At 46.3% G+C, this 24,044-nt stretch overlaps 2 protein-coding genes and 1 pseudogene across 2 annotated transcripts; 1 reads left to right on the top strand and 2 right to left on the bottom strand.

The window, feature by feature from the left end:
* Positions 1-12,949: 12,949 nt before the first annotated feature.
* On the bottom strand, positions 12,950-14,513 carry LOC123135042 (tubulin-folding cofactor A-like). Its single transcript, XM_044554168.1, has 3 exons — positions 14,256-14,513; positions 13,356-13,436; positions 12,950-13,274 (listed from the first exon to the last, which is right to left on the bottom strand). The coding sequence occupies exons 1-3, from the start codon at positions 14,409-14,411 to the stop codon at positions 13,110-13,112; spliced, it is 402 nt and encodes a 133-aa protein (XP_044410103.1). The 5' UTR covers positions 14,412-14,513; the 3' UTR covers positions 12,950-13,109.
* Positions 14,514-16,838: 2,325 nt separating this feature from the next.
* On the top strand, positions 16,839-19,826 carry LOC123139846 (probable carboxylesterase 15). Its single transcript, XM_044559544.1, has 2 exons — positions 16,839-17,763; positions 19,500-19,826. Exons 1-2 carry the CDS (start codon positions 16,903-16,905, stop codon positions 19,698-19,700), a joined length of 1,062 nt encoding a protein of 353 aa, XP_044415479.1. The 5' UTR covers positions 16,839-16,902; the 3' UTR covers positions 19,701-19,826.
* Positions 19,827-21,410: 1,584 nt separating this feature from the next.
* Positions 21,411-22,845, bottom strand: LOC123135041 (probable glutathione S-transferase GSTU6; annotated as a pseudogene).
* Positions 22,846-24,044: the final 1,199 nt, after the last annotated feature.

Genomic DNA, 24,044 nt, shown 5'->3' with positions numbered 1-24,044 from the left:
GGAGCATGGGTGTTTCCGGTTGGGACCGAGAAGGGGGCACCCCTTAGAGCGCGCGATAGAAATTTGATCCCATGCTACGCGAGGTTGTAGCCTCCCCACTTAGAGTTTTACTTAACAAGTGTCGTGGGTGATTCCAGACACGAGTAAAGTTAAGCTGGTGTGTGCAAGTCAGGCGTGTTTTCGACTAAATTAAAAGACCGTAGACGGAATTAGTCCCGATGGACTAAAGAAATCCGTTACTCGTGGGTAAAGGGTACACCCTCTGCAGAGGTATTAAACCTATCCGAATAGCCGTGTCCATGGTTAAGGACTACAGTCTGGGTCGGGTCAAGTGTCGGTCTTAGTGTCGGTCTTCGGAGGAGAAACTGCTAAACCAGAACATGGGTCATGATTTGTGACTTGTGTTGATTATGATGATTGTGATTATTTTTATCATGGACTAACTATTGTCATTACTTGATTTATTGAGTATCCCTGGGACGATTTTACCTCCTGGATATTCACTGTTATTTACCTTCATTATAAGCCCTTTATGTGGCGTCGCACAGACGCCCGACTGTGGCATGCTTGTTATTTATTTACTTTATAAGCCCTTTATGTGGCGTCGCGCAGACGCCCAACTGTGGCATGCTTGTTATTTATTTACTTTATAAGCCCTTTATGTGGCGTCGCGCAGACGCCCGTCTATGGCATGCTTGTTATTTATTTACTTTATAACCCCTTTATGTGGCGTCACGCAGACGCCCGACTGTGGCATGTTTGTTATTTATTTACTTTATAAGCCCTTTATGTGGCGTCGTACAGACGCCCGACCATGGCATGCTTGTTATTTATTTACTTTATAAGCCCTTTATGTGGCGTCACACAGACGCCCGACTGACGCATGCTTCATATTATGGCCCTTTCGAGGCGTCGCTTCAGACACCCGATCGGTGCATGTTATTTTTACCCCTTTATTGCATATTCATGTTGCATATAAATAACCTGCTTGCATGCATCAAAGATTTTATTTTATGACTGACAATGTGGTCATAGAATATTTCAGCGCATGATTATCATTTATATTATACCCGTGTTCATAATGTTTGCGAGTACATTTAAAGTACTCACTGGCTTGTCCCTGGCTATTGTCTTGGCCAGATTTCTTGCATGGAGAGGAGCGTTGCGAAGACAGCCCCGGAACCTATGCAATGGTGATAGCAGCCTCGCGAAGATAGGAGTTAACCTGGTCAGCTGTTCCTGTGGGAAATGGAGTTCCATGGACACTGATGATCCACAAAACGCTTCCGCCATCAACCACTAGAAACCATTTGTTGTACTCCCAGGCCAGAATGGTCTTGTACTACATTTTTTTTTATTTTTCTTGGAATTTCTGTATCAAGTTGGTGCCTTATCAGCTAACAGTAATCCTGGGGATGGTGAGCACAACGGCCATTTTCTGGAAATTAATACCCGGAAAACCGGTCGTGACAAACTTGGTATCAGAGCCAGGCTGACCATTGGCTAACCCTATCTTAGCTAGGTCGAAAAACTTAGGCAAACCAACCCACCAGACCTTAACCTAATCCCAGCCAAGCTTCTCGTGCAAGATAGACACACAGTGACCCGACACCTTTTGGCATTCGGTGCCCAACCTATCACCCTAGCCTGTCGATCATGCGCCAGTGACCGACACATAATCTGTCTTATTCGCAAGCGTGCGAAGGAAGACTCCGTCCCTTTTTCTATAAAAAGGGCACGCTAGCCTCAACACAGCACAACCCAGCCTATTCCTCAAACCGAGCCAGAATGCCTGGCCCCATCGTGCACAATGAGACCACAGCAACCAACCTTGGAGGTTTTGTGACCGTGCTCACAAACCTCACCCGCCGTGCCTTCGCGTTAGAAGAGCCCCCAGAATACGTTGTTTACCAAGGATCCATAAGCGGTGAGAGCCGTCAATTCTGGGCCACAGTGCATATTTATGGTAGGGGTCTATTGCCAGAACGCCCCTACAGGTTCACCGGAAGGACAACTTCCTTTGAGCCACAAGCCATCCAACTAGCTGCTCGAGAGGCTATAGTTCAACTCCGGCATTTGTCGCCCAGAGTTAACTGTCGCTCGTTCTACTACTACCCCAGCCGTAACGGATATGGTAGACCACCCCAAGTTGCCAACATAGATCACGAGACGGATCCTGCTTTGTTGCACTTAGTGCACTATGTAGGTGCACTAGAGGAACTGTTCGATCAAATCACCATTGATCTGGTCGCAGCTCGTGGAGAGCTGATTCGCCGAGCCCCAGGAAGAAGAGAAGATGAGCCCGACGCCGACAACCCAGTCGTGCTGTTCGGACAACCGATCGAGACCTTGAGGTCTGCCCCAGCCATCGACCAAAATACCTTGATGACCCCAGAAGTGCTTCGTCGCCTTTTGGGAACACGCTCCAACGGGATTGTGGCCAACAATCCCCGAGATGGTCATCATCGCTACCCCGACCCTGCAGTTCCTCAACCCCCTCCAGCTAATCCTGACGGTGAGAACTGTGGAGAAACCCCGACGTCCACAAGGCAAGCCCGCTTAGATATTAACGAGGTAGACTGAGTCACCCGAGCAGTACCGAGTCTTAGTATGTCCTCGCCTTGTAACTGTGTGATCCTGTATCGCCGTAATTAAATACTGTTTGCCTGTGCACCCCTATTTTTGTTATAAGCATGCATGAATAGGTTGATGTGCGATTGCATTTTTTCTATCCCAAGCGTAGGTGCCAAAGACCAACCTCGACGACGCAAGTTTGTGCTACGAATAAACCTTTTTGGTTTCAGCTAACAGGAATGATATTTTCAAAACAACCCCTAATAAATCTCGAGGACGAGATTTTTCTTAAGGGGGGTAGTGTTGTAACACCCCAAAATTTTAACCTTGTTTTATAAATTAAAATTTTGCCAGGAAACTAAAACTTTTATTTTCTGGATTTCCTTCTGATTTCAGAACCACTCTTTTCCTTATTATTATGGAGTTTTTACCCCAAGTGAAAACTTTTCAATCATTGTTGGACTTATTTTCCCTATCAAATAAAACAATTCTTTTATCAGTGGGATTATCTATATAATTATTTTCCCCCTGAGCTTTATTTCTCTAAATTGGTTCTTCATAAGTTTTAGGGTTCCATTTGCACTGCAACCCTTTGATAAATTCTTTTAAAAATCCCACCAGAATTTGGGGATATCATGTGATGTTTTTAAATCACTTTTATGCAAAAAGATATTTCATTCTTTGGATATTTTGAGCTCTGCATCAAATTTTCAAATCTGGTCCAGAGAGCAATTTTACACTACAACCTATTTAAATATTTCTTTAAAACCTCTACCAAAATTTTGGCTCGTCGGTAGGAGCATATTATTCCACTTTGTGCAAAAACCCAGTGATGTTCTTTGAAAAATTTGAGTCAATCAACCTCACTTTCATTCTGGTCCAACTTGATGGTTTGTACAGCAACCATATTTTTGCTTGCCCTTTTGCCCTTGATACTTTCTCCTGCTTATAGCACACCCTACAAAACCCTTATGTCCAGGAGGATGGGCTCGTTGGAATATTTTTGGTTCATGAAATAATGCCATTTACCTCCTGTCCAGAAATTGAAGTTCTACAAAACTTGCACTAACAAGTTTGTGCTTTTCACAAACTAACCTCACCACCCTCTTATTCATCTAAAGAGACCCCAATATGGAAGAATTGGCCACTCCAAGAAATGCCTAGGTGCCCGTCGCATTTTGTCAAACACCTTGAGAGCATGAACCAATTTGGCATGAGTTTTAGTTTGCACTATGAACTTGCTTCCCTTGCCTAACCACCTTGTCCAATAGACTCCCAGTTACTCCTAACCTAGGTCTGTTAAACCCCAACCTCCCCCGAGACATCTAGCACGCTCTGGCATTTTGTCGAGCACGTCCCATGCGTGCTCTGGGCGCGAGCAGAGCACGCGTTTTGCATGTGCCGCGCCCGAGCCGCCGCGTCGCGCCCCTGGGTTTTCCCACACTGCAGAGCCGCGCCACACACTCTCCCTCTCACCGCATCACGCCAAGCAGCCCCGACACCCTACAGCGCCGCCGTCAGGGCACTCTTGGCGGCACGCCGGCGTCCGCAGTGCGCCTCTGCCACGGATGGCGCCGCCTGAGCCTCCTTCGTTCGCCAGCTACCCTCGTGAGCAGGCCGTCCTCATCCGCTCGCCCTCCCGACCCCGCTAGCCTCCACCACGTCACCCTACCGCAAACAGAGAGGCGGTTCGCCGGCAAGCTTATCCGCGGCCATGGGAACCGACCTCGCCGGGCTATATAAAGCCCTCTCGATCCTGCCTAGGCTCATCAGCAGCCTCTCTCGAGCCGTAGGAAGCCTCCCCCCTACCCAGTTGGCCAGGGGGCACTCTGTTCCCCAACTCCGGCAGAATCGGCCGCCACCTCGCTCCGGCAAAATACGGCCAAGGCCAAAGCTCCCAGACCCCTCCCGTGCTTCCATCCTCCTCCCCATGACCCTACGGAGCCGCCCAACACCTCAGATCCGCTCGGGAACCACAATAGCCAGAAGCCCCAAAAGCTCCCGAGGCCACCTCCGCCGAGGAGCTCGCCGCCGGCGACTCCCTCCGTCCCCACCTGCCTGGCGACCACCGGGAGGACCGCCCTGGAGTGGCGGATCCATCCCCACCCTCGGGGCCCCACGAGGAGCTGCCAATCGCCGGCGACGATCACCGGAGTCCCGCCTCCGCTCGGGCAAAGGAAGAGGAGGGAAGGACGACTGGTCAAACCTGACCAGTGGGCCTCCCGGACCCACTGTCAGTGACCCCGCACCTGTCCACGTGGGTTAAGTGGAAGCGTATTTCCAGAGTACGTCTTCGACGTGTTCATTTTCGAATTGTTTTTTTTCTTTTTTCCGTTTTATTAAAAAAACATAATATTGACTAAACTTTGACTGGCTATAACTTTTTAAATATAACTCCAAATGAATTGATTCTTTTTCCTACCTCCCTCAAATTTAGTCTAATTTATTTTAAGATTTATTTTAAAAAAATTCAGACAACTTTTTGGTACTGTTTTCGAAACTATATGTTGATTCAAAAATATTTTTAATAGGATTTTGGAGAGAAGATAAAGCTTTCAAAAGTTTTGGAGTGCACCATGCCTCCCCACAACTTGAAAGCAAGCATCCTGAACCCTGGCATAATATTTTTGGTGTGTTGGTTGACATGATTATAACACCACCTCATTTGAGAGAACTCGTTATTTTATGTGGTGATACGATAATTTGCATGTATGCATATTGTAGATTTCCTTGCTGTTGGAAACAGATATTCTTGTGATGATAATCATACTCGAATGCCTTGCATGCATGCCGGAAAGAAATCCGGGAAAGCCTCTGCCTTGGGTAGGCGTGAGCTTGTCTCCGGTCTCCGTCGGGACGGCTATGTCCGGTATGGCATGGTAAGGTATAGTGAGTGGTGATTCTGTTGGTTGATATATATTTGTTATACATATCATGCAGGGAATACTTAAGCCTCCTGAGTCGGTCGTAGATCGAGTTTTGTTCCAGTAACCCCCATAATTGTTTCGTGCTGCCACTTGTCCCTGCCGTAGGTAGGGTATGGTTCAGTAAGTTGTCAACCCTTGTCTTGGCACACACCGTACAAAGAGGCCATGGTGGAAGATACCGGTTGCATCCGGTAGGCATGCCACCTGGTCCGGGAGCATGGGTGTTTCCGGTTGGGACCGAGAGGGGGGCACCCCTTAGAGTGCGCGATAGAGATTTGATCCCATGCTACGCGAGGTTGTAGCCTCCCCACTTAGAGTTTTGCTTAACAAGTGTCGTGGGTGATTCCAGACACGAGTAAAGTTAAGCTGGTGTGTGCAAGTCAGGCGTGTTTTCGACTAAAAGACCGTAGACGGAATTAGTCCCGATGGACTAAAGAAATCCGTTACTCGTGGGTAAAGGGTACACCCGCTGCAGAGATATTAAACCTATTCAAATAGCCGTGTCCATGGTTAAGGACAACAGTCTGGGTCGGGTCAAGTGTCGGTCTTAGTGTCGGTCTTCGGAGGAGAAACTGCTAAACCAGAACATGGGTCATGATTTGTGACTTGTGTTGATTACGATGATTGTGATTATTTTTATCGTGGACTAACTATTGTCATTACTTGATTTATTGAGTATCCCTGGGACGATTCTACCTCCTGGATATTCACTGTTATTTACTTTCATTATAAGCCCTTTTTGTGGCGTCGCACAGATGCCCGACTATGGCATGTTTGTTATTTACTTACTTTATAAGCCCTTTATGTGGCGTTGCGCAGACGCCCGACTGTGGCATGCTTGTTATTTATTTACTTTATAAGCCCTTTATGAGGCGTCGGGCAGACGCCCGTCTGTGGCATGCTTGTTATTTATTTACTTTATAAGCCCTTTATGTGGCGTCGCGCAGACGCCCGACTGTGGCATGCTTGTTATTTATTTACTTTATAAGCCCTTTATGTGGCGTCGCACAGACGCCCGACCATGGCATACTTGTTATTTATTTACTTTATAAGCCCTTTATGTGGCGTCACACAGACGCCCGACTGACGCATGCTTCATATTATGGCCCTTTCGAGGCGTCGCTTCAGACACCCGATCGGTGCATGTTATTTTTACCCCTTTATTGCATATTCATGTTGCATATAAATAACCTGCTTGCATGCATCAGAGATTTTATTTTATGACTGACGATGTGGTCATAGAATATTTCAGCGCATGATTATCATTTATATTATACCCGTGTTCATAATGTTTGCGAGTACATTCAAAGTACTCACTGGCTTGTCCCTGGCTATTGTCTTGGCCAGATTTCTTGCATGGAGAGGAGCTTTGCGATGACAGCCCCGGAACCTACGCAATGGTGATAGCAGCCTCGCGAAGATAGGAGTTAACCTGGTCAGCTGTTCCTGTGGGAAATGTAGTTCCATGGACACTGATGATCCACAAACCGCTTCCGCCATCAACCACTGGAAACCATTTGTTGTACTCTCAGGCCAGAATGGTCTTGTACTACATATTTTTTTGTATTTTGCTTGGAATTTCTGTATCAAGTTGGTGCCTTATCAGCTAACAGTAATCCAGGGGCTGGTGAGCACACGCCCATTTTCTGGAAATTAATACCCGGAAAACCGGTCGTGACAGCTCGCATGAAAAAAAGAAGACTGTAGATCGAACGGTGAGGGACTTAGATGTGAGACACCAACAAAAATCACGAGTTTTTGAAAAGGCGAAAAAAATAAAAAGAGAAAAACCAAAGAAAAAGACAAAAAAAGGGTTGGAAGCTTCTCCCAAAACTAGTAAAAAAGGGTCAGCTCATTCACATCCGGGGAGACAAAAAACCAAACAATTGGCAGGTAGTAGAAAACTATACAAAGACATACTCCCTCCGTTCCTAAATATTTGTCTTTCTAGTGATTTCAACAAGTGACTACATACGAAGTAGAATGAGTGAATCTATACTCTAAATATATCTATATACATCCGTATGTGGTAACCATCTGAAGTCTCTAAAAAGACAAATATTTAGGAACGGAGGGGGTAGAACGACTAGACAAACTTTCCTCCCTGAAAGAAAAACAATTCTCGTTTTCCATGGCTGAAAGCCCACAAAGAAAAAAAAAAGGACCCACAAGAAACAAAAAAGCCCACAACGGGCAGGCAGGACAAGAGGCCGACATGGGCTGGACACTGGCTGCCGCGCACGATGGATGCCAGCGAGCGCGAGCGAGCCGAACAAGCTACGTGAATCTTGAACAGAAATAAAATCCGATGACCCTAGCCTTAGATGTGAGATAATTATTTTACATCTAGATGTGAAATAGCAAACCTGATTGTTTAATAGGGGTCGTGGATAGAAGATCTGCAATTAGGATGGGGTCGCGCTGATTATAAGCCTAGCTAGTGGGGACAACCACTTTGGCACACAAGCTACTAGCAGGCAACTAACTTAGGCAATATAGGCCAGGCAACGCCATCAATTACGCACTCACCAAACTCCAATCGACAATTTTCAGCTGACTGAATCAACATAACGAGGCGTGTCACTGCTACATCAAGATCAGCCCCTGTGGCCATCGCTGCATATTTCACATGGTATGCAGCTACGCATCGATCCGGCTTCATTTTACCGGTTCTCACAACAGAAGAAGTCTGGCAAGGGGATTCGATCCGAATCCTTCCAAGATAAAATGATCCTACGTATTTCACTTTAAAAATATGCGTGGAGGAGAACATCCAACATCTGGTTTGACCACGGACCTGGAGGCGCGGAGGGAGACGGCGCGGGAGCCGCCGCTGCGGGCGGCGAAGCGGACCGAGTTGGCGGGGCGGAGGGCGAGGGGGAAACTGAGAGGTGGGGGCGCGCCGTACCCGGGAGGCGGCCGAGAAGCGGGCGGGCCGTCGGAAGACGACGAACCTGTCCTGCAGCGGGAGGTGGACGACGGTCTCCGAGGTTCGCGCCGTCGCCGTCGTGGTGGCCGAAGACATGGCGTGCAGCGCTGCCACCGCCAACCCTAGGCAAGCCACACGCGCGCCGCGGTCCAGCCAGCCCCATGGAGCGCCGCACATCGAAGGATTCGAAGCACGCACGCGCGAGCCGGTGAGCAAGCCAGCCGTAGTCGCTGGGGGCGACGCCTCTCTCTCTCTCCGGTGAGGCGTGGTCGATCTGAATCGGGTTAGGGGGCGGACGGTGGTCGATCTGAATCGGGGGAGAGGATGATCGAGAGGGCATCGATGGGAGTTAGGGTAGGGAGAGATGGTGAGGGGAGGGAGGGATGAGGTCGGCGGTGGTGGGTGAGGAGGACGGCGAGGTCAGCGGTGGGTGGGAGAGGACAGGGACGGGGAGGAGGTGGCGGCGGCGGCGAGGAGATTGGGAGCGGGGAGGAGGGGTGCGATGGGGGGATCTGATCTAGGGTTTGGGCTGCGGGGGTATCTTTTTTTTCCTGTAGATAGATGGATGGATGGATGTGGGATTGAGATAGGGATGGATGGATGGATGGGCGTCATGTCATTGATCCATGGGAAGAGTTTTGATTGGTTCGGAAAATCAGTGATTTAAAATAGAGCTATTTTGTGAAGCAGCTATCAAAAATATTTTGCAAAAGGGCATCACATAAATTTTCACTCAAGTTAGACCACATTTTATGGATGAGCACTAATTTGTATGCATTTCTGATCTTTGCAGTTATTTTTAATCATTTTTAGAGTGTCCAAAGTAAGATTTTTTGTGAAGGACCTATAATATATTTGTTGTAAAATTGGACCAAATTAATTTTCTAAAATATTAGGTCATGTTTAATGCACAATTGACTAAATGGTTGGATGTCAAAAGTTTTGATCCACCTCTGGTGAAAAAGACAAATTCCTGCCGATTCAATAGGAAGCGGGTCAAATTTAAACTGTAGCTTCCTCATAGTTTGCTCTTTATTTTTTTCCAAAAATCATTTACAGGTACATAAGTACCTATTTAATCAGAGAAACACCAAAAAAATTCCAAGATTCAACCACTAGCTAAGAACGGTCAAGCCAGCCATTTTGACCGCATTTTGAAACGGGCATAAAAAATTCAAAGAAATCAAAAAATTGGAAAAACTTCACATTGTGTCATTATATATGACCAAGTTTCCAGGAAAAATATTAAACTTGTAATAGGGAAATTATTTTAAAACAGTGTTCTCAGAAATGAGCTATCATGTGTGGAGATTCATGGCTTTCAAGCCAAATGATCAATCTTATGACCACATTCATGGCATAGTTTATTTGAATGATCTCATAATGTGTACAAGGGTGCATGTTGGAATGACAAACAATGTTGCCTAAGGGAGTTTCCATTTTCTTTGCACGAAAAAACCATTTTCCATTTTTCGAGTGCCCAAAATGAGTTTTTTTTGTGAAGGACCTACCATATATTTGTTTCAAAATTTGAACTGCAGGTCCTCATAGTTTGCTCTTTATTTTTTCCAAAAATTATTTCTAGGTACATAAGTATCTATTTAATCAGAGAAATACCAAATTTTTTCCAAGATTCAACCACTAGCTAGGAACGGTCATGCATGCCGTTTTGACCGCATTTTGAAACGAGCATAAAAAATTCAACAAATATCAAAAAAATTGGAAAACCTTCGCATTGTGTCATTATATGTGGCCAAGTTACCAGGAAAAATAATAAACTTGTAATATGATGATTATTTTTAAAAAGTGTTCTCAGAAACGAGATATCATGCGTGAAGATTCATGACTTTCAAACCAAATGATCAATCTTATGGCCACATTCAAGGCATAGTTTGTTCAAATGATCTCATATTGTGCAAAAAGGTGCATCTTGGAATTCCAAACAATTTTTCCTAAGGGAGTTTCCATTTTCTTTGCACGGAAAATTCATTTACATTTTTTGAGTGCCCGAAATGAGTTTTTTTTGTGAAGGACCTACCATATATTTGTTTCAAAATTGGACCTAATAAATTTTATAAAATACTAGGACATATTTAATGCTCAATTGATAAAATGGTTGGGTTTCAAAAGTTTTGATCCACCTATGGTGAAAAAGACAAATTTTCGCCGATTCAGCAGTAAGCGGGTCAAATTTAAACTGTAACTACCATATTGTTTGCTCTTTATTTTTTCCAAAAATCATTTCTAGTTACATAAGTATCTATTTAAGCATAAATATATGGTTTGGTGGCGATACGTCGAGGTTTGGACGGTGGCCCAGGGCCCCAACTCCAAAACGCGTAAACTGGCATGCCCGCCGCGTGGTCACCACGTGACCTTGGCGTTGACATGTGTTCTGGGAGGCCTAGGCATGTCTAGTGGGTTGGGAACTCCCCAGGTAGGTGCTAGGAAGAAAATTATAACAGAAGTATCTCACGAGGAGACCGACCTATGCTCAAAGATGAATTAGCAGCCAAGTATTTGATTAGCGGTACAGGAAATGCACATGGCGAATGAGCGTGTGTTTTGGCTGAGGATGATCATCTACTAAGAAGAATGTCTTCACAAATTTTTAACTCAAAAGGAGGATCCTAGGTGGTACTTTCTTTGCAAAGTACCACACTGGACAAAAATATGAATGTGAAGCTGGGCTTAAAATAATGAATGGATTGAGCTGAAATTTTGTGAAGGGTGGTTATTTGGGCATAGGAAAGCACTGTAGAAAATTAATACCATTTAGACATGCCAAAGTGGTACATCCTTCACAATGCTCTTCTATGGACATAAACTTGGGAAAATTAGCGAGAGAAATTGGATGAATGAAATGAGCTCAAATTTGGTGTAGCTAAGTTAAATAGGTATGGTCATGCGCTGGTAAATTTTAAGGTCATTTGGGTAAGCCTAGCTAGTACTAGTACTTACTTCACAAAGCTTCTCTCGAGCTAGAAACTTTGGAAATTTCCTGAGAAAGATTTACCAGGAAAATGGAACCGAATATTATCATGTGGCAATGATTTGTGCATGGAAGAGTGCCGAAAAAGTTTGAGGGTAACAGGAGTGGTCTAGATAACACTTGCTTTGCAACATGCCAATCTGGCCATAAAATATAAATTGAACCTGGGCTCACATAGATGATTTGACTGAGCTGCAATTTGAAGGGGGGTGATAATTTCGGCATATGAAGAAACTGTATAAATTTCATGTCATTTGGATATATAAAAAAGGTACTTCCTTCACAATGCTTCTAGGTGGACAAAAACTTTGGAAATTTGCCGAGGAAGATTTGCTAGGCAAATGGAGCTGAATTTTGTCATGAGGCAATGATTTGGATAGGAAAGAGTGCCCAAAAATTTCAAGGACAATCAAGAATATATAAATAACACTTCCTTCACAAAGTGTTGTTGTGAACAGAATAGAAAAATGAATATTATTAAATTAGTTCTGAACTAGGCAAGGAAGGATTTTTATATATTTGACGAAGATATGACCCAAAGAATTTATGAGATTTTTTTGCGAATTTTGGGAATGGCAGAAATATAGGTTGCTTAGGGCAAAAATTGACACATGGACATGACACATAGGCAAAACTGATGAGGTGGCGTCTAGTCATAGCAATAAGTACTAATGCATCCACGTTCACAACCTCATGACCATTTATATTGGTCGTAATCAGGTAGAAATAAGGTCATGGACCACTCTTGTCTGCTTTATTACCATTTGGTGTAAGGCAATTCAGGGTTTGAGCCCTTCTAAGCGAAATTGCTGTGGATTTACGACCAAATCAACTAGGGTCACTAAGAGAAGGTCACTAATTGACATATTTCTTGTAGTGATTCCGTAGGGCAGCCGTTGACAAGGGAGCTTCACACGAGTCACCGGCCGGTCACTAGGAGGCCTTTGCGTGATGAAAATTTTTCCTCGGCCGTTTTTCAGACGGGGGTTTTGATAGACGCCGGAGGATAAATTATCCTCTATTCGGCTTAGGGGATCAGCTGTGTTGCATAAGGGACGAAAATCGATTTTATCCTCTCTTACAACCGGATAGGTGATCGGTTACAAATGCCCTAAAGCGATTGAGTATGCGAAACAGATGCCATGACCCATAAGGATTACATATAAAATGCATCACAGTTGATAGGCCGAGCATGTTATGCCGTGAATTACTTAACTCCTCTCATTATTTTGCTTGCAAAAATCCTCCTCTTCTTGACTAGATATATCTCAAGTAACACTGCGCATTTGCTCCGCCACTGAGAAGTTTAAGAGCTAATTAAACTCTATTGTCTGCAGTTTTGCACTGGTAAAATCTCGAATTTAACTGTTCTGGCCTGCGCCTGCTGCGGCTTATGCTATTTTTCGTGAGACCTTCCGCTGGTCCAAATAGTTCAAACTAGCTGAAAAATTTACAGAATCTGAATTGGCATGTCTCTAATGTATCCACTCAAATATCAAGTTACAACTCCATCTGATTCATCCGAGACAAATTTCTGAGTCAACCGCTCTCAGCTGCGTAATAATGAGATTGCAACCAACCAAACACCGAATAAAATGGGTACACCAACTCACATGAAAACAACTCATGGAATGAGTTTCTAAGGTACGAACAACGGTTGAAAACATCTCATGTAATCAGTTACAAGTCAGGGCAAGTATTTTATCAAGATGCTTGCTAAAACTTCAACACACTGGCGCTCTTGACTAGTGAGCTGATCTTCGAATTGCTCGAATACAGTTTCAACTTCTGTGATCGCGCTCTCCGCCTCTCCTATCTCAACACCTTGTTCTCCTGACTCCTTCAACTCGGCCTGCAAATAGCTTGGAACAGCTCATGACAAGATCACACATATATAATGTCAAATTTAGCTCAAATGTTTCAGAAACGGTACCAGAGTTGCTTCCAGTTCTGCCAGTGTGGCTTCAAGACGCTTATGACAGTCTGGGATCATCATCCTTGCCAAAACATTCTCCTGAAGAAATAAATGACATTAAGATACAGTGCAATTCACATGGAGCTACAACTTCAGATATTTGTATGATCAACAAATTGGCATTTCCTCATCTAAAGAGGCACTTAGATAAAGGATCTTAGACATTGACAGCAATGGCCATTCTTGATCTCAATTACAAAAAAGTAAAAAAACATGTCAGAGTTCTCCAAACACATGTGAATTGTAATATCTCATAAGCATGTGGTTGTAGCTACACGTTAAGCCTGGAAAATGTGATAATTAATGGAAATATATATATATTTGTCAAAAGGGATGCAAAGAGCACATATACCACATGTTCATTTGATTTACGGTTCGTCGCATGCTATGCCCATCATGGCTTCAAGATGCTTTTTTTTTTTTGTAACAGTTAGATAGGCTGTCCGACCAATAGCATACATGCATACATACATACAAGAAATGCAAACCAGTTCTTGTTGGAAGATTATCTATATGCTGGCTGAAGCCTGAAGAATAATAGATTGTCTACTCTAACTCTAACATCAAGACTACCACATGGGCAGAAACCACAGACAGAAATTCAATCAACCACCACCAAGTCTAGGTTGTGAGTACTCTATTGTGACAATATATGAAGAGTAGAAGAAGATTTTCTTTGCTGGCTGAAGCCTGAAGAACAATAGATTGTCTAATATTCTATTGTGACAATAGATGAAGAAAATTATGCAGAGTATTCATTTAGGTTAATATTTTCGGGGGGAAACTGGAACGGACTAGAAGTAGAACTACTAAGAAGACAAGAAAAGAAAGAGTCTTGTAAGTTAGGAGATTTTTCACCTGCTGCTTGAGATCGTAGGGATCGGCGCCTCTCTCCTTCATGGCTGCGGTCTTGGCCGCCTCCTTCTCCACCTCCTCCTCGTACGACCGAAGCTCCCTCACGGCCCTCCTGCACGTCCGCGTCTTGATACCGAGGCTCCCCAGAGTCGCCACCATCCTGAAGACGCGGAAGCTGGGTTGCTTCTCCGGCGAGGCCCCGCGGCGGCGGCGGTGTCGCTCTGCGTTGCGGCCGGCGTGGAAGCAAGATAGATAGGCGGCAAGTTGTGGGCCGGGCCCAATAAGATAAGGATCAGGACGGCCTAGTAAAACAGTCGAAGCCACACACTACTTGGCAGCGGCCCGTAGAACGTCAGGGTTATATCTGGCCTACTAATATTACTCAAAGAAAAAAAAGACCTACTTTGCCGGAAAAAAAACACACCAAAAGGGTCAATGTTATTGAAGAAAAAAACACGGAGTTGACCGCCAAAGTAGATGAACTCATCTATGTGATGAAAGATAAAGAAGAGGTAAACACGGAGTTGATCGCTATTATCAAAGAAGAGGTTAAGCTCGATGGAACGCTAAGAAAGGAGGGAGCAACTAACTTTTATTTGAACGGGCATCCTTGTGGGGCCTCACTATGGGAGCGCCCGTCTAGTTGCCGCCACATGTCGTGTGCAGGATGCACTGGTGGGGGCAAGGATTTTTCATTTTTTAGCAAGCGTTTTTCAGATTTTTTTTTGGGTTCTTTTGGCTTTCTGGCTTTTGCCTAACTTTCCCTGGTCTGGGTGGAAAACCTTTTTTGGATTTTCTTTGCAAAGTTGTTCTTCTCATAAAAAAAAAGAAAAACACATGCCGTGCTTCTGGCGGAAGCATGTTCTTTTTTGAAAATACAGATTTGCTTCCGCAAGAAGCACATGTTATGCTTTCATGAAAAGCAGAACCTATATTTCCCGCCTATGCTTTTCTTGGAAGCGTAGCTGTGCTTTTCAAAAAACACAATTATGCTTCACCAGAAAAAAGAAAAGCACAGCGTGTGATTTTACGAAAAGCACATTTGGGCTTTCACGAGAACCAAAGTCTTGCTACTGTAAGAAGCACGGCCTGTGCTTCCCAGAAATGGGAAAAAATAGCCTATGCTTTCAAAAGAAGGTGAAAACTGCAACTGTGCTTTTGGGCTCCAGCTTTTTTTATTAGTTTTTTCAGTTACCGATTTTGTTTTTTGTTTCTTTCTTCTTTTTTCTTTTTGTAAAAAAGGTTCGTGGGACCTATTAACATGGGATCTAATTTCAAAGACCTCGCCACAAAGAAATATAACAGTGAAACACACATTTCAAGAATATTTTGAATAACTAATCTATGGGAAAAAACTCACAGTTGAGACAAAGTGACATACCTGTAGTACTTAACTTGTCAGCGTCTGAATTGGTGGAGAGTAAACTTCGCAAAGGGTAACCCTTTACTAATGATTTCAAAGAAAACAAAAGATCAAAGAATGACTCACGTCTAGAGCTTTCATTAACAGGCCTGCCACATAGCGTGCATACTACAACGACATTTCCTATTCGGCACCTCCAGCACCTATTTCTTCGTTTTACATAAACCGGCGCACACCTCCATTCGCGCTGGCCGGCCCGCTTAGCTTTTTTATCTTCAATTAACCTGCTAAAAACGTGCGTGCAAGGTGATTCAAACCCACGATCTCCTTCTTATTGATAAACTGCAGTAACTTTACCCTAAAAAAAAAGATAAACTGCAGTAACCAACTGGGGCACCACACATGTTGCGATTACTTACTCTCTTTTTCTTCTTTCTTCTCTTTTCCTTTTCCTTTTCCTTTTCTTTTTCTATTTTTCTATTCTTAAATTTGTGAAATTATTTAGAATTGATGAATTTTTAAAAAAAATCGATGAACTTTTTTCAAATTTGTGATCTTTTAAAAAGTTATGAACTTTTTTCCAAAATCGATGAGCATTTTTAATAAAATCCATAAACCTTTTTAGATTTCATGAAAAAAAATCAAAAGTATTAAAAAAGCTGGTTCTTATCTACCAGATCAACAACACAAAAAGGGAAGGAAAAAACTAGGTTGCGTAGCGAACTCTGCTAGGCCGCGACCTGATCGGGGTGTGCGTGAGCGCCGCTGAAGGCGTCTAGAGCACCACGAGTAATGTGCCTTGATTTGTTTTCTCTTCCTCATATATACTCCCTTCATTTTTATCGACTCTGAATATTAGAGTTGACTGAAGTCAAACTTCGGAAAGTTTGACCAAGTTTAGAGAAAACAATATAGACATTTACCATAACAAATCTATATGATGTGAAAGCACATTCAATAATAAATCTAATATTGTTGATTTGTTATTCTATATGTTAATATTTTTGTTTATGTACTTCGTCAAAGTTTATAAAGCTTGACTTTTGATTAAAGCTAATACACGTGCTAAATAAAAACGGAGGGAGTACACGGTCATCAGGCAACTAGGCACCATTCCCTAAAAAAGACAACGAGGCACCAGCCTGATGAGCCAAGCTTTTTGTGTTTGTGTGTTTCTTGTGGGTGACTAAACGGAGCACATGTAGAGTTGCTTGGCCCGGCCGGTTATTATTTGTAGCTTGTATAGGAAAGACCGCCGTGTAGCCAAGCCAATCCATTCGTACCACAATGTCGACTATACCGTCCTCGCCCGCGTCCGCTGTCTCGGGTTCGGCGCCGGCGCCGCCGCCGGATATGGTGGAGGACTGCATGGGCATCGTGCAGCTCCTGAGCGACGGCACCGTGAGGCGCAGCCTGGACTACTCCCACCTGCCGATGCTGAGACACGTCCCCTCCGACCTGCCCGTCCAGTGGAAAGACGTGGTGTACGACACCGGCAACGGCCTCCGCCTCCGGATGTACAGGCCAACCACCGCCGGCCGCGCAGAGAAGAAGCACCCGAAGCTCCCGGTGCTCGTCTACTTCCACGGCGGAGGCTTCTGCATCGGCAGCTTCGAGTGGCCCAACTTCCACGCGGGCGCGCTCCGGCTGGCCGGCGAGCTCCCGGCGCTCGTGCTCTCCGCCGACTACCGGCTCGCCCCGGAGCACCGCCTCCCCGCCGCGCACCGGGACGCCGAGACCGTCCTCTCGTGGCTCCGCGACCAGGCGGCCGCCGGCACCGACGCCTGGCTCGCCGAGTGCGCCGACTTCGGCCGGGTGTTCGTCTGCGGCGACTCCGCGGGCGGCAACATGGTGCACCACGTCGCCGCCCGCCTCGGCTCGGGCGCCCTCGCGCTCGGTGACCGGGTGCGGGTCGTCGGGTGCGTGATACTCTGGCCCTACTTCGGTGGCGTGGAGAGGACGGCGGCCGAGGCCGAGGCCGAGGCCATGGCGCCGTCGTCCGAGTTCGACCCTGGAAAGAACTTCGACCAGATGTGGCGGCTGGCTTTGCCGGACGGAGCGACCAGGGACCACCCGGCGGCGAACCCGTTCGGGCCGGAGAGCGCCCCGCTCGATGACGTGCGGTTCCCTCCGGTGCTGGTTGCCAATGTTGGAGTAAACCATGTTAGGTGACGTTTAATACGGTACTAGCTAGTCAGGTCACTCGGTTAGTTAGTGCATGGATGAGTCGGTGTAGTTTGCCTGGAATGAGTCCAAGCCGGTGGCTCTTGGCCGTGTGTTGGTGGCGCATGGATAGGAATGGATAGCATCATGCATGGAGTTAGTTGGAGTAGTGGCTGGATGTGCTGGCCGGTTAGTGCGTGCGTGATGGCCAGACGTGATGGCTGGCTGTGTGCCCTCCTGTGTATATATGTGTCACATTGAGCAATGAAAAGGGGCCGTGAGGGCTGGAGAAACAATGTAGCCACTGTGTGATCACCAAGGGAGTCTCTTGGCAAAGCTTGTGAGTTCTTCCTTGGTGCATGTGTGCGTGGGTGTGTGTGGAGTTTCTCCTTGTGTGAGGCAAGAGGTAGAAGAAGGGCGCTGCGGCGAGGAGGTGGCGCCAACAATTGGTATCAGAGCCACAAGGTTCGAGGGGCGGCCGTAGCGCGTGGCGGAGGCGGCGGGCGGTGACGTCGTACGTGCGGCGACCGCGGAGGCCGCCGAGGCGCTGCGTCATGGCGCGGCGGCGCAACACGGTGTGGCGGCGTGGAGGCAGTGCATGGCGGCATGGAGGCCGCGGCGGTGCAGGGCAATAAGACGCGGCGGCGAGCCGGGCGCGACCGGTGCGTGTTATGGGTGCGCACTGGACGTGTCGGGCGCGTCGGGACCGCGGGAATGGACCGCGTCGAGGCGCTGGACCTGGTTGCGCAGATCGTGTACGTGCGCGGCGGGAGCGCGGGGACGTGGGGAGTGCGCGCGAAGGGCACGGCGGTCGCGGAGACGAGGAGGTCGCGAAGGACCTGCGTGGTGGCGCAGAGGTCGCGACGGCTCGGGGCGACAACCGTGGAAGGTGCGTGGCACGGAGGCGTGGCGTGACGGCTGCCAGGGCGGACGCGGAGGCGGCACGCGGTGAGCGTCTTGTGCTGTCGGGCTCGTCGGGCGCGCCGGATGCGCGCGGGACGTGCGGGACGCACTGGTGCGGTCGGGCTCGTCGGGCACGTCGGATGCGTGCGGGACGTGCGGGACGCAAAGGGACGCCAGGCGTGTGTCGCCGGCGGAGATGGAGCTCGGCGAGTGCGCCAGGTCGGGTCCGTGGCGGTGCGACCGGCGTCGATGCGCCGGGTCGGATCCGCGGGCTGGGTCACGGCCATGACGACGACAATGACAGGAGCTGCAACAACTCCGGTAACGGCGAGATCATGGTTTAGGGGGAGTGTGTTGGAGTAAACCATGTTAGGTGACGTTTAATACGGTACTAGCTAGTCAGGTCACTCGGTTAGTTAGTGCATGGATGAGTCGGTGTAGTTTGCCTGGAATGAGTCCAAGCCGGTGGCTCTTGGCGTGTGTTGGTGGCGCATGGATAGGAATGGATAGCATCATGCATGGAGTTAGTTGGAGTAGTGGCTGGATGTGCTGGCCGGTTAGTGCGTGCGTGATGGCCAGACGTGATGGCTGGCTGTGTGCCCTCCTGTGTATATATGTGTCACATTGAGCAATGAAAAGGGGCCGTGAGGGCTGGAGAAACAATGTAGCCACTGTGTGATCACCAAGGGAGTCTCTTGGCAAAGCTTGTGAGTTCTTCCTTGGTGCATGTGTGCGTGGGTGTGTGTGGAGTTTCTCCTTGTGTGAGGCAAGAGGTAGAAGAAGGGCGCTGCGGCGAGGAGGTGGCGCCAACAGCCAAGGCCGGCCGTGACCGGATGCGCGACCGGGTGGCTGAGTACGTGGCGAGGCTCCGGGCCATGGGGAAGCCCGTCGAGCTCGCCGAGTTCGAGGGCCAGGGCCAGGGCTTCTTCGTGTTCGCCCCCTTCGGTGATGCCTCAGACGAGCTGGTCCGAGTGGTCAGGCAATTCATGTGTACGTGTACGGCGACCAGCCACGGGTGATTAACATATGGATCGGATGTAATGCTCTTCTCGCCAGTGCTTATTTCATATTTTCAATGGAAGTGCTGAATATTTTAGATTACAAATGTAAATCGGATGCTTTTTTTTGTGGGGAATAAATCGGATTCTTACTAATTTTACAACATCTTATGTGCCGCCGGTGCCACATCATGCCATGATTGGTCATAGTATGAGGATCAAAATCACGAAACGCTCATGACCGCCGGTCATATGATGAGTGCATCACTGGTTCTCACTTTCAGTGAAATTTCATTAATTTCTGTACATATTAAAATAGTCTCCTCTCGGTCAAAATACTCCAGTAATTTTGGTAGTACACATAAATTCAAATGATTTTTAAATTAGTTTTGGATTTTTTAGAATTTTTGGTTCAGTCTCCATCAAATTCATGTGGAAAATTCGCTCCTTTCGCCGAAATCAAAACCAAAATATGAATTTCACAGAAATGTAGTGATTTCTGCAAAGTCTAGAATATTTCTAGAACTTAAATTTAAAACCATATTCAAGCACCATATGCGAAGTGCCACATCATGTCGGATCAGTGCAGGCTTCAGGCATGCTTTGCTAGCGAAAATCAGGGGAGGCGAGGCTGAATTTTGCCGTCCACACTATCCCAACCATTAGCGAGACATTGGCTAGATTTCCTTGTGCATGCAAGGAGTTCTTCTGACCACGCGTGCGATTCACACGCAACTGTTATTGATGTGAGCAATGACCAATGAGGGGGTCCTATCACTATCAATGAGGGGGCATATCATCCGTGCGCCATAACACAAACGAAATAGCCAAACATCCATTTACACTGTGACATCTTATCGCAAACGCTTTCAGAAGGACCCGTGTGGATGTAAACCATGTTTTGATTGTGTTCTTACATCTATGCTTAGAGTACTGTTCAAAAACCAACCGATTCAACGATGTATCATCCGATTTGTCACTATTCGGTGGGTGAACGATAAGATTATGTCATATCATCGTCGTTTATTGGTTGTGGTGATTTATCGCTCTTGCAAACGATTTATCAGAATTTGGGCCTATTTCTACCATTATGTGTGCAAGAACTATGTTTATTTGTATTTCGTGGACCTTGTAACGTAATATGTACCGTTGTCCTATTTTCTTTGTAGTTGTACAAGAATTCAAAGGCAAGCAATCAATGTAACACTTCTATTCAGTATTGTTTTTGTGTTGAATATAGCATGTTTTAGTGCTTGGAACGTGGGATTTACCAAAAAAAAGACTGATTAATAGTCAACCGATAAGATCGATTAATCATCGGATTTCCGATTAATCTCTAATTCTCAGCCGACCAAGACGCTAACGATAAGCGATATCCGTTTCGACCTCTTCCACCAAGTGTTTTGCAGTCTACATGCATCATATTGCATGAACATAATGGTACTATATAAACACTTTATCATTGTCTCCATGGCATGTTTCCAACCGTCCAAAGGTGTTGTGCTTCTGCATCATGTAGTCACACATGGCTAATAATACAATAATCTACCATCGATCCTTACTTGTCTTCCTTCTGTATATGTCTAGGCTAGGATCAATGTAGACTGTAAAATATATTTTTAGTGTTGCGTTGGCAGGGTTTTAAATGCAAAACCTCTTTGATCTGATTGTATTAAGTTCATGCTTTATCCAGTTACTCCAAAATTCTGAGCTGAAGGGAGGAATAGAAAATATGTCTCAACAATCCTTTCACTCCATCAAAATAATAACTTATCGACATCGAGCTATTTATATTAGGGAGGAATAACATGAAGATGATTGAACTTCAAAGTACTAGGTTGTCTGAACAATAACACTCTACGTTGTCACAACAGACCTGTGAGAGAAAGAACAATAGTATTCGGTGTCGCGACTCCTTCTTTGCATTGCACTCCTATCAAGATCCTTAGCTATTCTCGGACTACTGAGACATCTTAGATTAGAGCCCTTTGGGCACGTTTCATCTTTGCAAACTCAACCAGCCTATCGACTTTTGGCAGAACCACCTTGGCGGGTTCCATTTCGCCAAAGCGCTCCATCCATGCCAATAGAAGCGGAGTCTTGGTGGTATGTAGAAGCTCCACACCACAAAGCGCCTCGGTTCCTTGCATCCATGCAACCATACCACCCAACACAACATCAACATATCCGACGTTGTCTCCTCCAAAGAACGGCTTCCCCTTGGAGCATTCCCTCAAGGCCCCCTCTAGCATATCCACCGCCGCTAGCGTTTGCATTGTCCCTTCATCTTTCTCCTTATCTGTCTTGCCCACAAACATCTTCCACCATGGCGCGACTAGCTGAAAATACATATGCATACATACAAACATATGCACAAACAATATATATTACGTAGTGTATCGACAAATTAATAAAACTCGCACGTGCACCGGTAATGATAACTAATGATGAACCTTGTCGTCAATGTAGATGGCCCAGAATCGAGCCCTAGCACGTTGGTAGGGGTCGGCGGGGAGGAGGGAGGGTCCTATCCCATGGTAGACCTCATCGATGTACTCCAAGATAGCAAGCGACTCGCAGATAGGCATACCATTGTGGATGAGCACGGGCACCTTCTTGTTCACCGGGTTTGACGCGAGGAGAAGGTCGCTCTTATTTGCAAGGTCCTCTTCCTAGTACTCGTAGCTTAGGCCCTTGAAGTTGAGCGCCAGCCTCACTCGCATCGCGAAAGGGCCCCTCCATGTCCCTAGGAGCTTTAGCTCATGCTCGTCTTCCCCTGCTGCCACTTGTTGCTACGCTAGCTCAAATAAATAATCGATGATTACCGCAATTTTTTTTTAAAACAAATCGATGCAACATGCATAAATTCTCAATCAAAAGAAAATATGTACGAAGTTTGAACCAAACTATACCGTACATACCATGCCGCCAGCTGCCGTGTAGGGATTATTGATAGAGGACGAGCTTACGATGAGCTTACGGTTCACCGACGTCAAGGAATACATGAAGCGTGCCCTTGAAGGTCGTCCGGCTGTTACCGGCGGACCCGTGCATGCTGCCAACATGACGACCTGAGAATTAGAAAAAGCAAGCCCAGGGAGCGCCATGGCGTATGTACGTGGATGCGCACGTAGATTTGAGCTCGTATCTAGCCGTGCTTGTGTGGTCGGTTCCCGAAGATAGGTAGGACCGTTATATAGGCGCATGGACGGTTGAAAGGCGAGCGTACGAGGTTATAAATGGATAGCTGTATTCGAATTATTTTTGGCCTGTATTGAACCAGCGAGGGCCCACGCACATGCAAAAGGACCCAGGCATCTTACAGGCATCTGACGTGTACGCAGAGCATGGGCCGATGTACGTACCTGTGCATGCATGGCTGGCAAAAGGCGTACGTGGACCGTTTGCGTCCAGCGAAGCACGGAGGAGCGTTCACCATTAGCGTTTTAAGTACTAAGCAAGCAACAATATCTTTGGTCATGTTTAATATGATGTTTGATTTCACCAGCAAATTGTCCACGGGTGTGATCAAAACCGATAAACAATAAGCTCTTCTCATTTTGATTTCACCATAGCTGCATGCGTGATTGTGTTGAATCGGGGAGATCAAGCAGTGTTATCATTTACAGTAGTAATCACGCCACGTCGTCATGTTCATGTACATCTGTTCAGGGAATCAGCTTAATATGTGCATGGAGAGATGCCCGCGCCCAGTGGTACAGCTATGCGTCGTGTACCGTGCTTTACTTTTCCCCGTCCTGTCATCTCTCCCAATTTACTACGCCCTCACATCAAACCAGCCACTGTTGTCATCTACCTCCACCCAACGAACTCACCGCCAGGTCTCTCTGTTCTTCATCTGTGCGACAGAGGAGGCGTGCTCACCCTTGCCAGCCGGTCCACAGTACAATGGAGCACCCTAGGCAAGCTATTACATTGCCTGTCATTTCTTCATGCCCAACAGCACGACCCTGCTTTTAAAAAATGAACCGCCATGGCTGGATAAGTGGAGAAAAATCAGCTGACATGAACCTATTTGCCATGCCATACCTTCGATAAGTGGAGATGAATCAGTTCGCATGAATACACGATGACACAGCTAAGCATGCCAAAACAATTTATGCAACAGCTTCTCCTTCGTTAGTTCAAATCCCAATTGTACTGGAAACTATACTGTAGCCAGAAACATGGCCAAGCAACAATTTTTGCAGAAAAAACCGACCAATACACTCACGAAGAAATAGAACAATAACCCTAAGTTTGAATCCACATGGCATCAGCCTGATCACACTCACAGCGAGCAAAAACAACCGAAGTGGTCTTGACAGCAACAACTACATTTCTTCTGAATCTAGATCAATACAT

The sequence above is a fragment of the Triticum aestivum genome, chromosome 6B (genome assembly GCF_018294505.1).
Source record: "Triticum aestivum cultivar Chinese Spring chromosome 6B, IWGSC CS RefSeq v2.1, whole genome shotgun sequence".
Taxonomy (NCBI): Eukaryota; Viridiplantae; Streptophyta; class Magnoliopsida; order Poales; family Poaceae; genus Triticum; species Triticum aestivum.
Note: the sequence above shows the minus strand (reverse complement) of the source record. Positions and strands in the feature narration are given on the sequence as shown.

Bases quoted from the DNA above. Each gene is read 5' to 3' on its own strand.
- LOC123135042 (XM_044554168.1), bottom strand. From the start codon at position 14,411: ATGGTGGCGACTCTGGGGAGCCTCGGTATCAAGACGCGGACGTGCAGG. The intron at 13,437-14,255 runs GTGAAAAATCTC...TTATTTCTTCAG, and splicing joins CCTACGATCTCAAGCAGCAG to GAGAATGTTTTGGCAAGGAT. The intron at 13,275-13,355 runs GTACCGTTTCTG...AGCTATTTGCAG, and splicing joins CAGAACTGGAAGCAACTCTG to GCCGAGTTGAAGGAGTCAGG.
- LOC123139846 (XM_044559544.1), top strand. From the start codon at position 16,903: ATGTCGACTATACCGTCCTCGCCCGCGTCCGCTGTCTCGGGTTCGGCG. The intron at 17,764-19,499 runs GTTGGAGTAAAC...CCAACAGCCAAG, and splicing joins CTCCGGTGCTGGTTGCCAAT to GCCGGCCGTGACCGGATGCG.